This window comes from Frankliniella occidentalis, unplaced genomic scaffold (genome assembly GCF_000697945.3).
Source record: "Frankliniella occidentalis isolate FOCC.00 unplaced genomic scaffold, Focc_3.1 Scaffold194, whole genome shotgun sequence".
In the NCBI taxonomy this organism is placed as follows: domain Eukaryota; kingdom Metazoa; phylum Arthropoda; class Insecta; order Thysanoptera; family Thripidae; genus Frankliniella; species Frankliniella occidentalis.
Window position 1 is genome coordinate 170590 of NW_026267320.1, and position 17512 is coordinate 188101.

The following is a 17512-nucleotide window of genomic DNA, read 5'->3' on the forward strand; positions in this document are numbered from 1 at the left end:
GGGAGGCCGCTCCGGGAGGGGGGGAGGGAGTGCGGGAGGGAAGGAGGGACAGTACGGAGCAGCCTCAGTGGCGAGCCGGCCGCAGCAGCGCGAGGCGGCTAGGCACCTCTCCGTCCGTCCCGTGGAGCCTGGGTGCTCCGCACGCTCGCGGCGCCGCGTGTGTGCGTGTCTGTGTGCCGCGTGTCTGTCCGTGTGTGCGTGTGTCTGTGTGTCGCGTGTCGCGCCCTTTGTGTGCGCCGAGTGACAATGTGACGGAGTGTCATTGTGTGCCGCGCGTGTGTGTGACAGTGACAGCCCAGCCCCTCCCCCCCTCTGCCCTTGCGGGACCGGACCCGTTACGACCCCCTATCGGATTACCGTACCCCATGTGACACCCTGGCCAGTATCGTTGTCGGGTAAGTTCAGCATATTACCACTAACACTACTTTAGTTCCACTCTAGCGACCCTCGCTGTTTGCGCTTTGGGTTAGTTGTACTGGGCGTTTGAAGGAACGCGTTTACTTCCGTAGTTATTATGCGGACGAGCGGGTTTGCCGTCTCTGGCATTGCACCTTGGCCACGGCCACAGGTAGGCAACCCGTGCATGCGGCACAGCGTCGTGACTACGGAAGCGCAGCTCACCTGGACAGAACGGCTCAGTGCGGCGCCCTGGCCAGCCACACCCCGCCGCGTCCACCGGTTCAGTTGTTTCCGATGCCGACAAACGTCGTCTTCCTGGTCGTCTGCGTGAGGCCCGGGGCGGGGCGGGGCGGGCCGAGGTCCCTGCCGGTCGGGTCGGTGCCTCCCCGGCGGCCCCGGGCCCCGGGCCCCGGGCGCGTCACTTGCACTCTCGCTCAGCCAAACAGGAATATAATGACTAAATCAACGACGGCAAACGGGCGGGCCGGGGCGGGCGGGCGCGAAAATTAGAAGGGGAGGGTGGTCCCATAAAAGTCGCCCTGTCCTTGTGTCCCGGGGGGCGTGGCGGGGCGTGGCGGGGCACGGCGGGGTGGACCGGTGTGCCGGTTAGCGAGCGCCCGCCCGTTTTACAGCCGCTGAGCCCGCCGTCGCGCGTCCTTCGGCCGGAGGATGCGAAAATTATGGAGGCACGGGACATTCATGTCGGGCAGGGCGTCGCTGTGCGGCGGGGCTTGCGGCGGTGCCAAGCGGTGCCGATGACTCGTTCCAATAACCAATCAGAGTACCGTGGAGATGAGATGGAACCGTCGGCCCGGGCGGCGGACAATGTCCGGTAATTGCAGGCGGTATGTGCGAGTCCCTGGGCGAGTGCCCCTTGCTGCCAGCCCGGCCGGGCCGCCCGACCGAGCCGCCGGGGGTCGTCGCCGTATGTGGCCCGCCGCCGCTGGCCGCCGAACACGCGTTACGAGTAACGTTTGTTGTTTTTGGTGGCGCGGGATCGTCCTTGGCAGTGTAGCTGGGTGCACACAGGTGCGGCCGTCCCGAGATAAAGGAAGCGGGGCCGCGCGCGCGCGCGCGCGCCCCTCCTCCTTGCGTGACCGCCTCTTTTTACTCGGCATTTATTTCAATTTATTACATTGTCCTGCTTATTTTACGTTTTGGAGGTGCGCGCGTGCGACGTGTGTGTTTGTGTGTTTGTGCTCGCGTGTATCCGGCGGGAAAATGAGCAGCTCGCGCACACCCATGTCTGCTCTCTTGCTTTGTCTGTTCCTCTCTGTATCTTAGCGTCCTTCTCGGACTTCCCTGCTCGAGCAGAAGCGTGCCCAAGCGCTGCCGTAGAGCCACTTCTCATACTGGTCGTGTTTTTAACGCTGTGCTCTGGAGAGAATGCGCGCTCTGCCGGCTCTGCCAGAAGGCGGCCACTAATCACAAGACGGGCCTGCTCTGCCTTGACTCTGCCCGGACGGCTGGCCGCTTATCGTGGGGCGAAATCTTTGCACGCGTCAGCTTTGTCTCCGCGTGCTGAACCGTCTCGTAATAAAGCACTGCTGGAGAGGACTCTGCGCGCTCCACGCACGAGCACATCATACAGGTATATCGGCAATATGGCCGGAAGTGTTGACGTTTCGCCAGACTGCTTGTCAAATGGCAAAGCGGAAGAGAAGGAGGAGGAGGGTGGGGTGGGGGGGACGCATATGTGTGAATATGGAAAGGTTTTGCGGATTTTAGAGTTGTGTGGTGAAAGAGAAAGCGCTTTCCTGCGTAGGGACGCCGAACACACACTCGTGCACACGCCCGCGCAGCTAGCTGACATGGGTATTTGCTTGAGAGCGGTTGGCGGTGGCTGGTATTTGCTGGGCACTGTGGGTGAGCGTGTTTTCTGCTCTAGTTGGCTGCAGCCTATAAAAAAAAAACTATACTTCTGCTGACTTCTGGCGCGGCTATCGCGCGATTTGCCGTTGTACTCTACGTGTTTTTTTTCGATTCCGCCTACATCAGTTTCCCGTCCTCTATCGTGTGTCAGAGCTACGACACCACAGCGCGCGGCTTTGCCCCGCTTCGTCCGTTTTTACAATTCTCTTACAAGGAGCTTGGCGCCTGCGAGACTCAGGGTAGGCCAACCTGCAGTACACACATGCAGTGGAGGCAAAATGTTGCCTACCCACTAGGCGTTATGAGGTCTTGTATAGGCTAAAACTATTCGATTTTGTGATCGTGAATTACCGACGTATTTTCTGGGTGATCCATAATAAAGCGCCATGGCCTCCTGTGGCTTTGGACCCGTGGTAAGCGAACCCACAAAACTGCGGTGTCGTAGCCCTGCCACACGGTACAGTCTTTTCAGTTATAAAAGTCTTCATTGCGGGAAATTCGATACACATCCTCCTCGGGTGCACTGATAAATAAAGTGCGCAACTAGCGTGTACATGCAGTGCTCAGCACTGGTGCGCACTTAAAAGTGTGTGATTGTACATTTGAATTCTAAAAAGTGATTGACGGTAAAGTTGGTCTTTAAGCTTTGGACGCTTTTAGGTGTTCAAATTTACTGTTGAACATGAACACTTGTTGAAAGCTACCATGTGCGTGCCAGTTTCACCCTTTTTTTCGTTGTAATGTACTCAAAATCATTAACCCAATTTAGAGCAGTTTTGCTTTTCTGTATGTTCAAGCCATATCACGTCAAGATAATTTCAACTTCGAATTATTACTCATTAATACAATTATTTTGAATACAATGACTTAAATTATTCCGAAATTCTAGATGGCTTGCCATGCATATGACGCATTTGAAGTGCATTTGTATTGTCTTGGTGGGAGCATAAAAGAGGGGGCCTCGGACGAAAACTTGGTTGGTGGCGGTCGGTGGTGTCTGACCTGAGCGGACCATGCAGGCAGCGGATGGCTGCGCAGTGCGGGGGCCTCGGCTGCCCTGCCCTGCTCAGGCTCAGGGGCCCGCAAGCCACCCAGCTTGACCACCGGCGCGGCACCGCTAGCAAAACAAAAACAATTAAAAAAAAAAAAACTCTGGCAAGCTTCCTGTACAAGACCGCAAATATGTTTGAACTGTTTTGTTTCCGGGATGGTCAATAATTTTTCGTGTGCGTAACTTCCGCTCATTATTTTCACCTGTTTAAAGAGAATTCAAACCTTGATGCATGCCTGGCTTTAGATCCTGTACTCCTCCGCTTTGCTCTTGACCTAAACTAGATTCGCTATTACGCGTTTGCTGCACAGCAATCTGCCTGTCCGTCCATTTGCCTGTCTTTCTGTCTGCCCGTCTGTCCACCCATGCTTCGCTTGGCCGTGCCCAGGCAGACGGGGCCAGGCCTGTGAGTTACGCGTGCCCGATGTATGGATGTGTGTCACGTCTGTTTCTGTTCGTGTGTGTGCGCGCCCGCGCCCGCACCCGCTCGCTCACGCGTCTGGAAATACAAAAACGGTCGGACACGTGTCACAAGGCCGACCTGCAAACCGATGAGAGGGATGCGTCATCCGCTACTAGACGTTGCTATGCTGCAGTTTCGGCCTGCAATGTTTTAGAGAAACTTTTGATCCGCAAATAAGTGGAATAATTAATCTCTCAAAGGGGGGAAAGTCTCCCAATTTGATATGTTTGATCACCCGATGAGCTCCCTTCTTAAATACACGAGAGCGCAGTACACATTGCTTACACCTTGGAACTTTTTAAGGGCATGAACATGGTGGCACTGTGGGGCAGCACATTCACTCTGCATCTTTGGATGCATCTTCACCTCTCTGGGAATGTTGGGTGTAAGGTGCAAAGCGTCGTTACATTAGTCCAAAAACATCCTTGTACAATCCGCAGTCTGCCCGGCAGGCGTCCACATTGCCATTGGGATTGGCAAACGACAGCCGTCGTGATATCATCTTGTCCGCCCACAGCGCTCGCTGCACGGTGTGCCTTGATTTATATGTCGGCCTGTAATTGTCTGGCTTCTTTTCAGTTTTCCGAATTTTTTTTTGCAGCTGATATGAATTTTAATCCTGAAGTAAGTAATACAGGGCGTTAGTAACCCCCTGACCTCGCGCATATTGATGTTTTATGGAAAAGGATTGCAAGGCCGTAAATCTTGCGCGTGTCTCGCTTTAACAAGACGGAAGATGTGAATATGCTGATGGACAAGACTCCCCCCGTTTGTTCACGTGTACCCTCTTGAGAATCAGACAGAACACTGCTCATGAGCGCTCTTTCTATGACATATCAATGTGGTGTCCAATATTGTATACCACTCATTGCGAAAATTGGAAAATTTTAGGGAGACCTGCCCGAAGCAAGTAGCAATAGCAAGTTGTCAAAGAACAAGGCAAAGAAGAACACACGCAGTGATGTGCCGTTTGCAATCAGGAGTCGTGAGTTTGCTGCCAACCAATCAGCCGAGCAGTGCAGCCACCGGGAACCCGTTCTGTCCCTAAAGGCTTTGGATCCAATAGAGCAGTCTCTACTGCACGGTAATTAAGACAACATCGGGCCTCGATTTGTCACCAGCACATGCATTCTGCACCTGTCGTTTTCAGAATTCCTTTTTAGAGTTCGAAGTTCTGTGGAAAATCAACATGATACTTTTGCTAGATGTCTGCTGCTTATGATATATGTCAAAAATATAGCAGTAACTGCAGTCCAGCGAAGCAAAACACTACACAAAGTAAGTGGATTAGACAATTTTAAATCTGCACACTGCATTCCCGAATTTACCATTTGGGTGAGATTCCCACAGCTGATAAGCTACAGGTGAATTACTACTAATCTGTGTCGCCGAATGAAAGTCCTGAGTGTCGGCTGACGATGCATTCGTGTCGGTGCTGCGCCGGTGTGGGCCGAGTCCACAAATCAATGTAAAGTAGATCGCGGCTGGCCTGGCGAGGAGCCGGCCCCGGGCCCCAGCCCCGCCAGCAGCCCAGCCGACCTGCCAGCGAGCGTCGTTGCAGCGGAACCTGGACCTGAATCCGAACCAAAAGTGATTGACCTGCAGGTCGGTGGACTCGTCCTGGACTCGTCTTGGACTCGTCAGGGCCGAGCCCAGAGAGTTTGCTGGCGTTATAAGTCCAGGAAGACGGTGCCCTCGATGTTAATATTATGTTGAGGTGGTGGGCCCGCCCGGCTTCCCCGCCTGGCCTGGTACACTCTGGTCGAAGATTCGATTAGGTGATCCTCGCGATGATTTAATTACTCGCCCGAAAATTTGATGAGGCCTGGCAGATGTAGAACATACACGTGCCTTCGCTGTGGCGCCGGCCGCCTGAGTCTGGCGTTGATGTCCTAGCCCAACCAGCTACCAGCTACCTATTCTATTGTTTTGAACTACTTTCGTAAACACAATCATCTTTACATTTACTAGATACTAATAATACTGTTAACAAGTTGGTCGTTGCTGCATAGCTATTTGAATAATAACGCACTTTTCCCGGGTGCTCAATGTTATGCATATGGCTTGGAAATGTTGTCTGGCTGATTGCTCGCGTCCATTGGAAGTTTACAATTGCCTTAATTACCCTCGAGGTCTCAACCTGACGAGTACTGTTGTTTACATAGTAAACCAGCAATGACATGTATGCGTGCTTCTTGAGACACCTAATTGAGCCTAGCCCCGATTTGTTCGCTAGTTAGCTACTTAGCTAGTCGTTAACGACGGCGAGGGGAAAAGGAGGTGCTTGCCGGCTTGATGCTGCCGTTTGTCGCCTACCGCCCGAGTCGACGTGGACATCTGAAATCCTCCCGGACGGCTCGGCGGTGGAGGTCAGCCTGCTGCCGTCTCCTGCAAATGTCAGAGAGTGTGGTGACTCTCTGCCACTGGATTCCTACGCTATCGCGCGACTGGCTTCACTTCCAACTCACTGCGGCAGTCTTAATCAAACGAATGACAGTGTCTAGCGTTTAGTATATGTGGCGCTCCCTCGCCTCGCGCGGGACCGCGGGGCTCTGGAGGATGCGACGGCGTGACAGCCGCTGACGTCACCGCCGGCTGCACAATGAGCATGCATGCATCGGCTGCGCCACGCTGCGCGTCGCCACGCCGCTGCTTGACGAGCGATACGACGCGATGGGATGGGCATCGCAGCACGATGACATCAAACCTTATTCCGTTCCAAGAGCATGTCGCCGATCTGTCTCGTCCGAGGAGACGTAGCGAAGAGGGGAGGTGTTGCTACACTTAAGGACCTGTCAATAATAGACATCAGAGTAAACAGTTCAGTTTCTCTGAACCGTGTCTGCACTGAAAACATATGTGAGCAACTTTGGTTTGGACATATTAATGTTTAACTCTATGGTGTACAATCTTAGGTGTTGGACTGAAAATTTGAATAGGATAAGTGTTCAACAGTAAATTGAACACTTCAAAGTGTCTAAAGCTTCGTGGCCAACACTGAAGTTGGACATACTTCTAAGCGTTCGACTTCTTATAAACATTCTTTCGTATTGAAATATAGTGTTGAGCACATGTATGTGCACGCTGGTGCATGTCAGGTTCTGGACAGCAACGTGCGCTTGCTCGGTTATACGTTACATTCTGTATGGCGTGAACTTGAGACTCACACACCAGAAAATGCATGTACACACGATAATGCAAATGGAATGTGATGTGCGCAAAGAGGACAGGGAAACTTGCGAATCGATTGTTACGGCTCGTGTTTTGCAAATAGACTTTCTGCACTGTGCAAACAAGATAAAAATAGCGGTATAGTGCGCGCGTTCACATACACACACACACAGTCACACACACATACAATGAGGTTTAACGAAGCCAGTATTGCGCTGCAGCTTTGCTCGGCGCTCGCAGCCAGAAAACGGACCCGTCGTACCCCCCTTCCCCCTCCTAAACAAACAAATTAAACGAAAAACCGAACTGCGCGCGGCAGGCGTGTAAATTTGCTTGACTTATTACTTGTGACGATATTCATGCCGCGAGTCTTCGTGCGGGCTTTATAAGGTGTGTGTGACGTCATGGCCGTCACCCGCGACGTTATCTCCGGTCCGCTCTTCGCACGTCGCCGTGTGTGCGGCCGCGCGCCTTCGCAGCTCGTTAGCGGCAATTACTCGCGGTGCCAATAATGAGAAATTATTATCGGTTCGTTTTTCTCCGCGCGCTTGTAATGCGTCCGACGGGCAAGTGAGAGTGTGTGTGTGTGGGAGAGAGAGGGAGAGGGAGAGAGGCATCGCCGAGGGATGGATTAGGCTGAGTTAAAGATATGGAGAGGGGTGATTGATTTTCTGTTGCTCTCGTGGGTTTGTTAGTTCACCCTTTTTACAGGGGGGCACATTTTCGGCTGCGTTTCCTTGTATGGCCACGAGCCACTCCAGCCTTATGTCTGATGCGTCGTTGGAAGACGTGTTATTTTTTCTAAGAATCTGCTGCAGATCGTATTTTAAGTGTAGTGTGATCAGGTGCGAAGTGCATTTTCCTCGCAGTGTGTCCGGCCGGCGGTCCAGACCAGGCGGTGTAATTGCAAAGCATCGCGCCACCCGCCGGGATGATCCTCATTGTGCAGAAAACCATACGCCTCGCATTTTATCGATTTTTATCGCGTCGCCCTGTCATCCCCCCTCCCCCCGCCGCGTGCCCTCCCACCGTGTCTTCAATCCCAGGGCTCAGGGCCTGATCCTGGCTTGTCGAAACGCAATCTCCGATCTGCAAGGATGACGGGGCGGGGCAAGACTAGCTGTGCAATAATGTCTCGGCGAATACCTGGGCTTCTCTCTGCTCTTATTTAAACGTTACTATTTTATACTAGTGACTATGATTCCTTGCCACCCCTATCGCGGCCGCCGCTGCGGGTTGAAACCCTCTATCGCTGCCTCTCCAACTCATTCGGATTCAGGTGGGAGGCGGCTGACTTGGCCTCGTTGTGGGTGAAGTCTGTAGAAGGCATTGTGTCCCGGGCATTAGACAACTCCTGTGTATGGCCGCTTAGAGGTACCCGCTGGTCCCGGCGGAGGGGACCTGCTGTCGCGACCAGTTCTCGTGCCGCATTTCTCTATTTACCGTCGTCGCGGCCTCCGAGACCACAACCGCCAGTAACGCCGGGGTAGCGATGGCGGTTAGCCTGGCCATAACTCACTATGAAGGGTTTGGTGGCTTGCCTGATGGAAGGCAGCGGCCATGCGCCTCCGGAGGCATTCATTTTTCATAGAAACGCCCCAACTAAGGCGACAGATATCACCCAGTTCAAGACTTTTTTTCGGAGTTGTAGGTTGTAGGAGACATAGACCTACACAAGTGTATATTTTCAACCGATGGTTGTTACTGCTTTGCTGTTATTGCGCCCAAGTACTATCTAACGCTTCCCCGCTGTCTTTAAGCTCTTCGTAAAATTTTGAATTGGGGGCGCCCCTATCAAACGCAAGGGTTTGATATAACCGTTACAACATTACTTGCCTCAACGATCTATGACTATAGATCCATGAGAATGAGAGCCATGGATGGAGCCCAAGTTTGCACTTGGTGCCGCGTTGCTCGCCCTAAGAGGATGCTTAATATCTCCTCTAACTGGAACGGTGCAAGGGTCTTTCGGTGTGCACAATTATAACGAAACCACGGAAAAACTTGCTGAACTTGCTTTTCACTCTTAAAAAATGGTGCTAGTTTTTAACGTAGGTTTGCCAGAATCAAAAAGCAACAACAAGTTGTGTACAAATAACGGGTAAATATTCAGAAAGTTTACCGTGGATCCGGGTGCCTATAGGTCACTATTCTGCGAATTTGTGAGCGAGCTTGAACTTGTTGTCGACAGAAGAAATATGAAATAATTATATCAGCGAATACTACACGAATACAATTTTTCGATGGTTTGTATCGGTTTGTTACCCTCATGTTATTGATGTCATTGTTGTACTTTGATGGACTTATGTTCAGGCCATTTCTTTGCTCGCTTTAAAGTAACCTCCCCCCCACCCCCATTCCCCCGCGCCTGATGGTATCTTACTGGATCGCGCACACCTCGTCTTTTTATTCTATATTTCCTCGGCGTTTCTGCTGCGGAGACAAATCGTGTCGGCCGGTGCTGCTGGACGCGCGGAGTGCGCCGCGCCGCGAGCTGGCGTTGCGTTTTTCCCCCAAATAAGGAAAGAGATTGGCTGAGATGAGATGAGGGTTGGGCTGCCTCCAGCCGCCTCCAGCCTTCGTGGTCCAGCAGTGGTCCAGCCCGGCTGTGGTGATGGAGTGCCTCGCGAGCGGCGGCGGGCGGGCGTCAGCAGGGCGACCGCGTGGCGGTACCAGCCGGGGCACCAGCCGCAGCAGAATAAAGAATTTTCTGGAAAATAACCGTCGGCAGGTTTGTTGGCTCGACAGCAGGCGCGATGGATTCGTGATCCACACGAAATAAACTAATCCGCGCACGGGCACGTCCGCGTCCGCCGCTATTCTCTGGAAGGTGGATCTCAAGGAAAAAACATGGTCCGAAAACTAAATAAAAATTGGGTGGCTCATCTGTGGTAGATTTTTCCTGTCTTTCGAGGTTTTTCTGGGTGGAGCGCGGCGCGCCCTGCTCAGCAGGGCCGAGCAGGACACGTTATTAACGCGCCTTTGTCGCCCGTTTCTTTCCTCCGTTTCCATTTTTTCTTCAGGGGCACAGCGCACGTATTGACGTCAGGCTGTTGTTACCATTCCGCGCAATGAGCGCTCCCCGACCCAGTGCAGTCTCTTGGAATGTTGCAGTCGGATTTTTTTTCTCCCTCTCTAGTGATTAAATTTCATATTTTTGTGCGATCGAAACCGCGTGAGAACGCCGCATCGGTGAACAGCGCACGACCAGCATTTTACCATCATACTGACCGGGTTTCCTATGAGCTGTTTGCTGGGACAGTCCCTCTTCGTACTTCGAACCGGAGTGAACTTTGCACCTGATCGTTTCTTCTGTGTCCTCAACTGCTTGCGGATATACTCCCCTCCCCAAGAGACATTCCGCACCGAAGTCACGGTACTGCATGGTAGGCCGGGAGTCTCTCGCCGGGGGAGTATCTCTGAACCATGACGTACGTGGAGTAAGGGGGGTACAGCACAGCACATGGTCCGTCGGGTCGGAAGGGGTGCATGTCACCAGAAGTAATGTTCTTTATTTATTGATATAGCGTCACCAACAAGGAGGCGGTCATGACAGCCTCATGACTGTCTGCCATTATTATTCGTTTATGCAATGCACTCATGAGAGCCTGCAGGCGAGTGGAAGTTAAGCACTGTTGCGTGCCTTGCCTTATTGTGCTCACAGCCCTGGTGTGCACGAGTGTCCATTTGAAAATACGTGCCCGACCCCCTCCCCACCTTGGGCAAAAAGCGCCAAACAGCATTTTTTTTACCCTCCGTTTTTGTTTTGGTCTCCAATAGACCCATAAATCCTTGATAGCGCCATCTTTGCAACACTCTGACGTCGCCCTTTTTTGCTTGTGTGTTGCAGGTACCCGCCCGAGCGGTCCGGCCCGCCGGCCCGCCAGGCCCACGCGTTCGATGGGCTGCCTACCGTCCGGGCGCGCCGCGGCCGCCCCGGCCCGCCAGAGTCTCGCAGTCGTGGCTTACGCGGACGCGAACACGGTCGCAAGCTTCTGCTTATAGAAACACCAGCACCCCATTTATTGCTCACTTTGATTTTCTTATAATTGTTTCCGACGTTACTAACGGAGCAATCGTGACTGCGCCGCACAGAAAGACCGGTAGTGCACAGCGGTCGTCGGTGCTGGTGCTGCTGCTGCAAAACGGCGTGTACGATTACAAAATGAAATGAGATTACCGACACGCCGCCGCGACTTGTCCGTGTGAGTCTAGATGTGTGTCTCTGATCCGCGGCGCCGAGTGATCTATAGCCGTCCCGTACCCCCTCCACCCCCCACCGAGTGACGCAACAGGCGCAATAGCAACGCACACTGCACGGCCTGCTGCACAGCGTGAAGCCAAGCAGCGGCCTCAGGCTCCGCTTCCGGGCGGCGAGGTGACGGGGATGACCAGGACGGCGCCGAGGATGATCCGGGACGGCGAACACTGCGGGGCAGTGCGGGTGCCGCCGCCACCGTCGTTGTCCTGGCCGCTGTGCGCCCGGAAGAAGAAGAAGATGGCCGTCACTCCGCCCAATGAGAGCACGCGGCCCCCGCACCCCCGTTGAAGTCCCGCTGCGCGCACCGCGGCATGGCCGCCCCCGCCTCCCCCGGCGCCCTCCGCCTCGCCGCCGTCGCCGCCCCCGGACACTCCGCTGTCCTCGGGCGGCGCGGGTGCGGGGCTGGTGGTGGCGTTAGGGGTGACCGGCCCGCCACCGCAGTCGCCCCCGAGGTACGAGGGGGGCGTGATTTTATTTTTCAAGTTGGGGAGGGTGGGGGAGGGGTACTTAGTAGGGCTCGTCAATACCGGCATTGTAAAAATACAACAACAACAAACGTTGGGTGTGCAGCCCGACGTGCCGGCCGCGCTCGCTCATGGAGTCACTGCTAGTCGCCAAGATGGAGCGCGCCGCCCAGCTGGGGGGCGGCCCCGACCCCGGCGCCGCCCCCGGCCCCGCCGCCCCTGTGGCCGCCCCGCCCCTGCCCGCGCTGCTGCTGCGCACCGACTCGACGGACTCGGCCAGCTCCTTCTCGTCGGCATCCTCGGACGTGTGCCGGTGCGACGACTGTCTGCTCGGCACCGCGGACGTCTGGGCCAACCGGAAAAAGGTAGAGTACGTCCCCGACGGTGTGCTCGAGGTGAGCGCTGCAAGGGTAAGGCCCGGTGACTGCGGTGTCGTTCGTCGGCGGGAGTCGGCCCATCTGAGGTGATGTGCACGGTCCTACGGTCCTTGGACGTTGTCCGGTATGGTGGTGGTCGTCCCAGACCGTCCCGTCCGTGAGCTGCGTCCATCCATAAGGTGCCATTACGCCTAAGACGCTCCTCGCTCTCTCCCAAGGACTTTAGTGGGCGCGGGTGTGTGTGTGGTGGTGGTGGTGGGGGGACGAGTTAGCAGAACACGTGTGGTTTGGGCGGTTTCAGTCTATCAGAACAGGAGTCTAGCCTGCAACAGCACAGCGTGATTGAAGCAGCACGAGTGTATCGGTCCCAGCAGTTCGTCTGGTTTTGTCCAGTTACGATGCGCGGCGCGGGGCGCCCGCCGTCGGGCCGCCTCTCACACGCGCCGGGGAAGTACACGCGGCGATTACGCACGCTTGTCGCCCCCGTGACGCTGCTGTGCGGCGCCCGGGAGATCTGCGGCAGAATCATTCCGAAGAAATAAATAGGGTAAAAATGAGGAAAAGTAAGAAGGAAAAAGGAAAGAGGAAAAAAGAGAAAGAGAGAAAGAGAAAGGCGAAAGGAAAGGGAAAGACCTCGGTTTGCTTTGCTGTGCTCTTCTTGAAGGGTTTGTCAGAATTTTTGGGCACACCAACTGAACCTTAATTCGTCCAAATTTGACCTGCCTTACTACTCGTGCCACGCGCCTCGCCCGCCTCAGCCTTGGAACGCCACCCCGTTGCGCTGGTCTGGTCGTTGACGCGATGCCCCCTTCCCCCGGTCAGGTCGGGTGGCGCTGCGCTGGGCGGTGCTGTCTGGGCGTTCCCCGGAGTCAGGAGGCTGGCCGCTGTCCACGTCACGACGCGGCGGGGTGCTCTGGCCCGGTCCAGTCCCCGGCCCCAAGGTCCCCCAGGGTCGTCGCCCGTTGACTGGGTTAAGGCTGCCCCGCCCGCACCACCCTCACCTCGGCACCAACCACCAACCCCCTTCTTGTTGTGCTGCAAGCTCTTTATCGCGACGGCGAAGGAGAAGGCGGCTGGCTTCACCCTCGCCTGCCTCGTTGCGTGCTGCCGCCTATATGCGGAAAGTTTCAACTCCACTTATCGTTCGTGGGCGTGGGCGGGCGGCGGTGGCCTAGTGCGCCTCAGTCTCGGCGTCATACTCGTCGTCCCGGGTTGTCCGCCGTCATGGACCAATGGCCAATAGGGTGGCGGGCGGTCTGGGCGCGGTGCCAGCGCCGACCAATGGCGGGCGCGGCTGCGTGACCTCTGACCACTGACCTGCACTGGCCACTGGCCTGAGTGGTTTTTACCGCAGAATCAAATGTAGCCTTCTACCCACGCGACCTCGGGGAAAGAGAGAGAGAGAGAAAGACAGAGACAGAGGGAAAAAATCCCGCTCGTGTCGTCAATGCCCAGCAGTTCTGCAGTATCGGCAGCGGAACCTGCGCAAGCGCAATTTTTCCCGTGTGTCGCCGATAACCAACTGTGGTGCGAGCTGGGTGCAGTGGCCCTGGCCGGCCCTGGCATGCTAGCGCTCACCGCGGGTATGACTACCGTTCTTACGAGCTCCGCACTAGGGCAAATCTTTCAGCACCCCCCTAAAACTGTGCTTTCTATTCAAGTTCATCCCCCAAATTTGAATACAAATGTTGTTGTTTCACACTTATTTGCACTATGGGTTAAAAAGGAAGAACATTTCTTTAAAAAGGGGGGGGGGATGTTCTTGGAATGAGATCGCTTTTGTTGCGTGCACTTTCCGGGAAGCAGTTTGGGTTGTTGGATAGCGAACACCTTTTTCAAAAATACACTTGTCTCTGACAAGGAAAAAAACACGGTCGCATTTGACGTGTTTATCATACGTCGAAAGAACCAATTTGTGGAGTGCGACGTGCGTGCGCATGATTCGCAGAAATATTTCACGACACGAATAGAGTGCCATATCAAGCGGCCCGCTCGTAACACACGGTATTGCGTGGGGTGGGTTATCATAGGGGTGATGTCTGCAAAAAATAGATCCCCTCGTGCGCGGGGCTCGCTGCCATGTTAGCAGTTTTTTAAATAGTTTTTTTCTCAAAAATAGTAAGAAAACACATTCTGATGTTTTATTTTTTCTTGTGGGAACTGCTACCAGGAACAAATACACTGGTCTATTGTATACCCCCCTCAGGCGATCCACTGGCATTGATAGGGTAATGGGTGTCTTCCCCCAACACACACACACGATCTTGGAGCAGAAAAAGTTGTCGTTATCTCGGCGATTTCTCCTATCTTTTCGCGAGAGGCGTTTCCTTAAAACACACCATGCCACAACAGACTTCATTTGTTTTCCCTTTTTTTCTCTCGCCTTTACTGGAAAAGATGGCGGGAACATCTATCTCACCCATAAATTGATATCATCTCGGCCGTGGCGTAGCGCTTGGTGCCACTTCTGGACAGACACACACAAAAAAAACACAAAAAAAAATATAAAAAAATCTAATTCCCCCCCCCAACACACTCACATATAAAGATTATGTGTTCTGTTAAAACATTAAAAGTAAAGTTTTTCAAACTTTTTGTTTTAATTGAAGAAATTAGAAGGAGAACAAAAACAATACGTTTTACCAACCAATCACTGATGAGAAACCCTCACTACCCTTCCCATCACGCCATGTGGAAATGCCGCACGAGATGAGACACTAAGTCATGTTGATCGCAAACCAGTCACGTTTGCACACATATGGCGACAGGTTCGGTGCGGACAGACGGACTTACGGACGGACTGACCGCTTGTGGCGTGTCGGTCTGACCGGCGCTGCTGGGCCGACCGGGCTCGCCGCTACTTTGTCGGGGACAATTATTGTCATTCCTTGTTTATTTACTACGTATATGGCCACATCTAGGACGGTTATACGGGGTGGTTTCTATTTTTAGTCTCGCCGCGACTTGGTCACCCTCAATAAAGTTTATTCGTTCAACTTGGACGCAAGCACCTGTTCCAATCATATTCGGAGTACTCGTCGTATTCTGCTGCATATCACATCCTCTGTACAAACCGCTTATGCAAAAACAAATATGACAATAATTAATGTCTTATCGATCTTGGATGAAGTCGTTAACCCCGCTGTGTATATTTCAGGGCACAGACGCAGTTCCGGCCTTATCGGGAGTGCGTGTGTCGCAAGGCCATTTTTTGGACACGCCGTATCTCTGCCCATCCATTCATAAGTGCGCGCCATTTTTTCTAAAAGCAATAAAAATTGGTTTATACTGTTATATCATTTTTCGGGTGAAAAGAAGAGGGGGCCCGTCGAGGTGATAATCGTCATTTATCATAAGACTCCTACTCGAAGGCACGCATCAACATGCAAATTCTGATTATCGCTGCTGTTGTCGTGGTTTTGTTGGAAAAAGCCGGTAAATTACTTGATTGATTGTTGGTCACGCAGCACCCGGTTTGCAAGTAGTTGCGGTCTGACGTTCGCGAGCCGTGTCGCACACCAGGCCAGGCACAGCTGGCCGGCGTGACGCGGCGGCGGCGCTGTGGTTGAGTTTGGTCAGGCCATCCCGCAACCACTTCAACCACTTGAACCATACTCAGCCGCGCGTCTCCACTATAATCCCTGGTGACGCGCGGCCGCGGTGAGTAAGTCTTTGGGTCGCGTCAAATGGTGCGGCATGGATGGACATTGGACATAATGTGCTGGGGCGGCGCGGACCAGCTGTCCGATCCAAAACGCTACCGAGAACCTTGCCGATGAATTTCTCCGAAACTTTCTTCGCGTGATGTTGGTGACTGCCCCCCAGCGGCGTAGGCCCCCGAGCTGTACTGCGACTGCACTGCGCACACTGAGTCACCCCTGCGCCGCCGCCCGCCTCCAGCGAGTTCCCACGCGAGAAGTCGGACTTTTTCGTCTTATTTTTTTCCGGAAGAGGGTTGTTCTCGCGACCCTCAACCCCCGCCCCTGTGCATGTCACAACAATAAATGCAAAGCGGATGATCTTTGTTGTTTTGATGAGCTTTTGACCAAGAGGTGTAATGTATTTTTGTAACCGAGATAAGGGAGACGAAAAATGACCATGTGTTGTGCTAGACCAGACGAGTATGTACTTTAAGTTACGTACTGAGAGTCCGAATCACTGTCTCTGACTGGTCGGTCGGTAGGTCATGACTCGCGCTGTGTAACCAGGACGTGCTCGTGACACCGCTGCCCCACGCACCAAGCTCACCGATCACCACCTGACTCACGGCCACGGTGGATTTAAAGCGCTGCTCGGCCCGAGTAAAGTTTGTGATTCAACGCGAATCAAGGCCGTATGATAATAGCCGCCTGCTGGTCTGAACCCCGCGCGGCGTACACTCGCGACTGCCCGTGCCCGAGTCCGGTCCCCCTACGGCATGGGGCGAGCACGGAGTCAGACTTTCCACCACCGGTGCCACCCATCTGACTTCGATGGTCGACGGGTTTCCTTAAGGGATCATCCCGAAAGTCCGTCCGTCATTCGGTGTTACGAGCCTAAAAAGGTCATATCCTCTGCAAGGTCCAGGTCCATAGCGCCTGGAAGGTAGGCAAGATCGTGTCTGTTGTGCATGCGTGTGCTGCGGGGCGGCCTACCCTGAATATCGCAGGCGCCGAGCTCTCGTAATTTGCCGAATGAGCGGGGAAAACGGTTGTGCTTTTCTTGACGATCTTACATCACACGGGCAGTAAAGGGTCGGAGATGGTCAGAGACGATAGGCAACAGGCAACCAACCGCACACGCACCAATGAAGAACTTACAGCCAAATTGTAATAACCTATGGACGTGTGCGCTTTACTAAGACTAAGTCTACATACACCCAGGGAATCGTTTAGTCCAGGGATTGTTTCTGTAGGTAGTTACAAGTGGTCTGTGAATCAAAAGCATGGAATAATTTTGACTTATTTCCAAACTGAGATTTTAAGTTTAAACATGAAATAAGTAACACTTCTGCGGGGCACTTCAAAATCAAGCGCTCTGAGTTCAATGGCTTTTGATTCTATCTAAAAAAAAGAAACATGGAGGGCTTGGACGGTTTTTCCCAAATCTCTTTAACTTTGAATATACCTAATATCAGCCACAAGCAAATAATCTTCTGAGAGAGAGAGAAAGAATTCGAGTGCACTTTTATCACAGATAACAAGAATCAATTTCCCCCCTTTTTTAGCATTTTTTTACAGGGGTCCTACCTTAACCCGTGTCGGGTCGGGGTTAAGGGAGGTGCAGACTGCAGTTGCCGATAGTGACGACTGACAGACACAGTGCGGGGAAACTTTTCAGCGTCCAAATACAAGTGATTGAACCGGATAGAAATCGCTAGAGGCGGCCGAATGGCAACTTGAGCATGCTGGAAACGGCTGGAGGCGGCTCGTGCTTTACACCCACAGGGTTGTCCCAGTGAATCTGCCCCCCCCC

General features: G+C 53.5%; 2 protein-coding genes across 3 annotated transcripts in view; both read left to right on the forward strand.

Annotated features, from left to right (window-relative positions):
• LOC127750477 (uncharacterized) overlaps positions 1-6712 on the forward strand; it is a 28118-nt gene extending 21406 nt beyond the window's left edge. Inside the window, exons 3-6 of the mRNA XM_052272189.1 lie at positions 3161-3209; positions 4677-4869; positions 4936-5063; positions 6701-6712. Of these exons, the coding sequence (XP_052128149.1) occupies positions 3161-3209; positions 4677-4869; positions 4936-5063; positions 6701-6712 (382 nt within the window). The remainder of the gene's footprint in view (positions 1-3160; positions 3210-4676; positions 4870-4935; positions 5064-6700) is intronic.
• Positions 58-17512, forward strand: part of LOC127750473 (uncharacterized) — a 41805-nt gene continuing 24350 nt past the window's right edge. For both annotated transcript variants that reach the window (XM_052272180.1, XM_052272181.1), the window contains exons 1-3: positions 58-395; positions 10807-11669; positions 11788-12046. The gene's annotated coding sequence lies outside the window, so the exon portion shown is untranslated. The remainder of the gene's footprint in view (positions 396-10806; positions 11670-11787; positions 12047-17512) is intronic.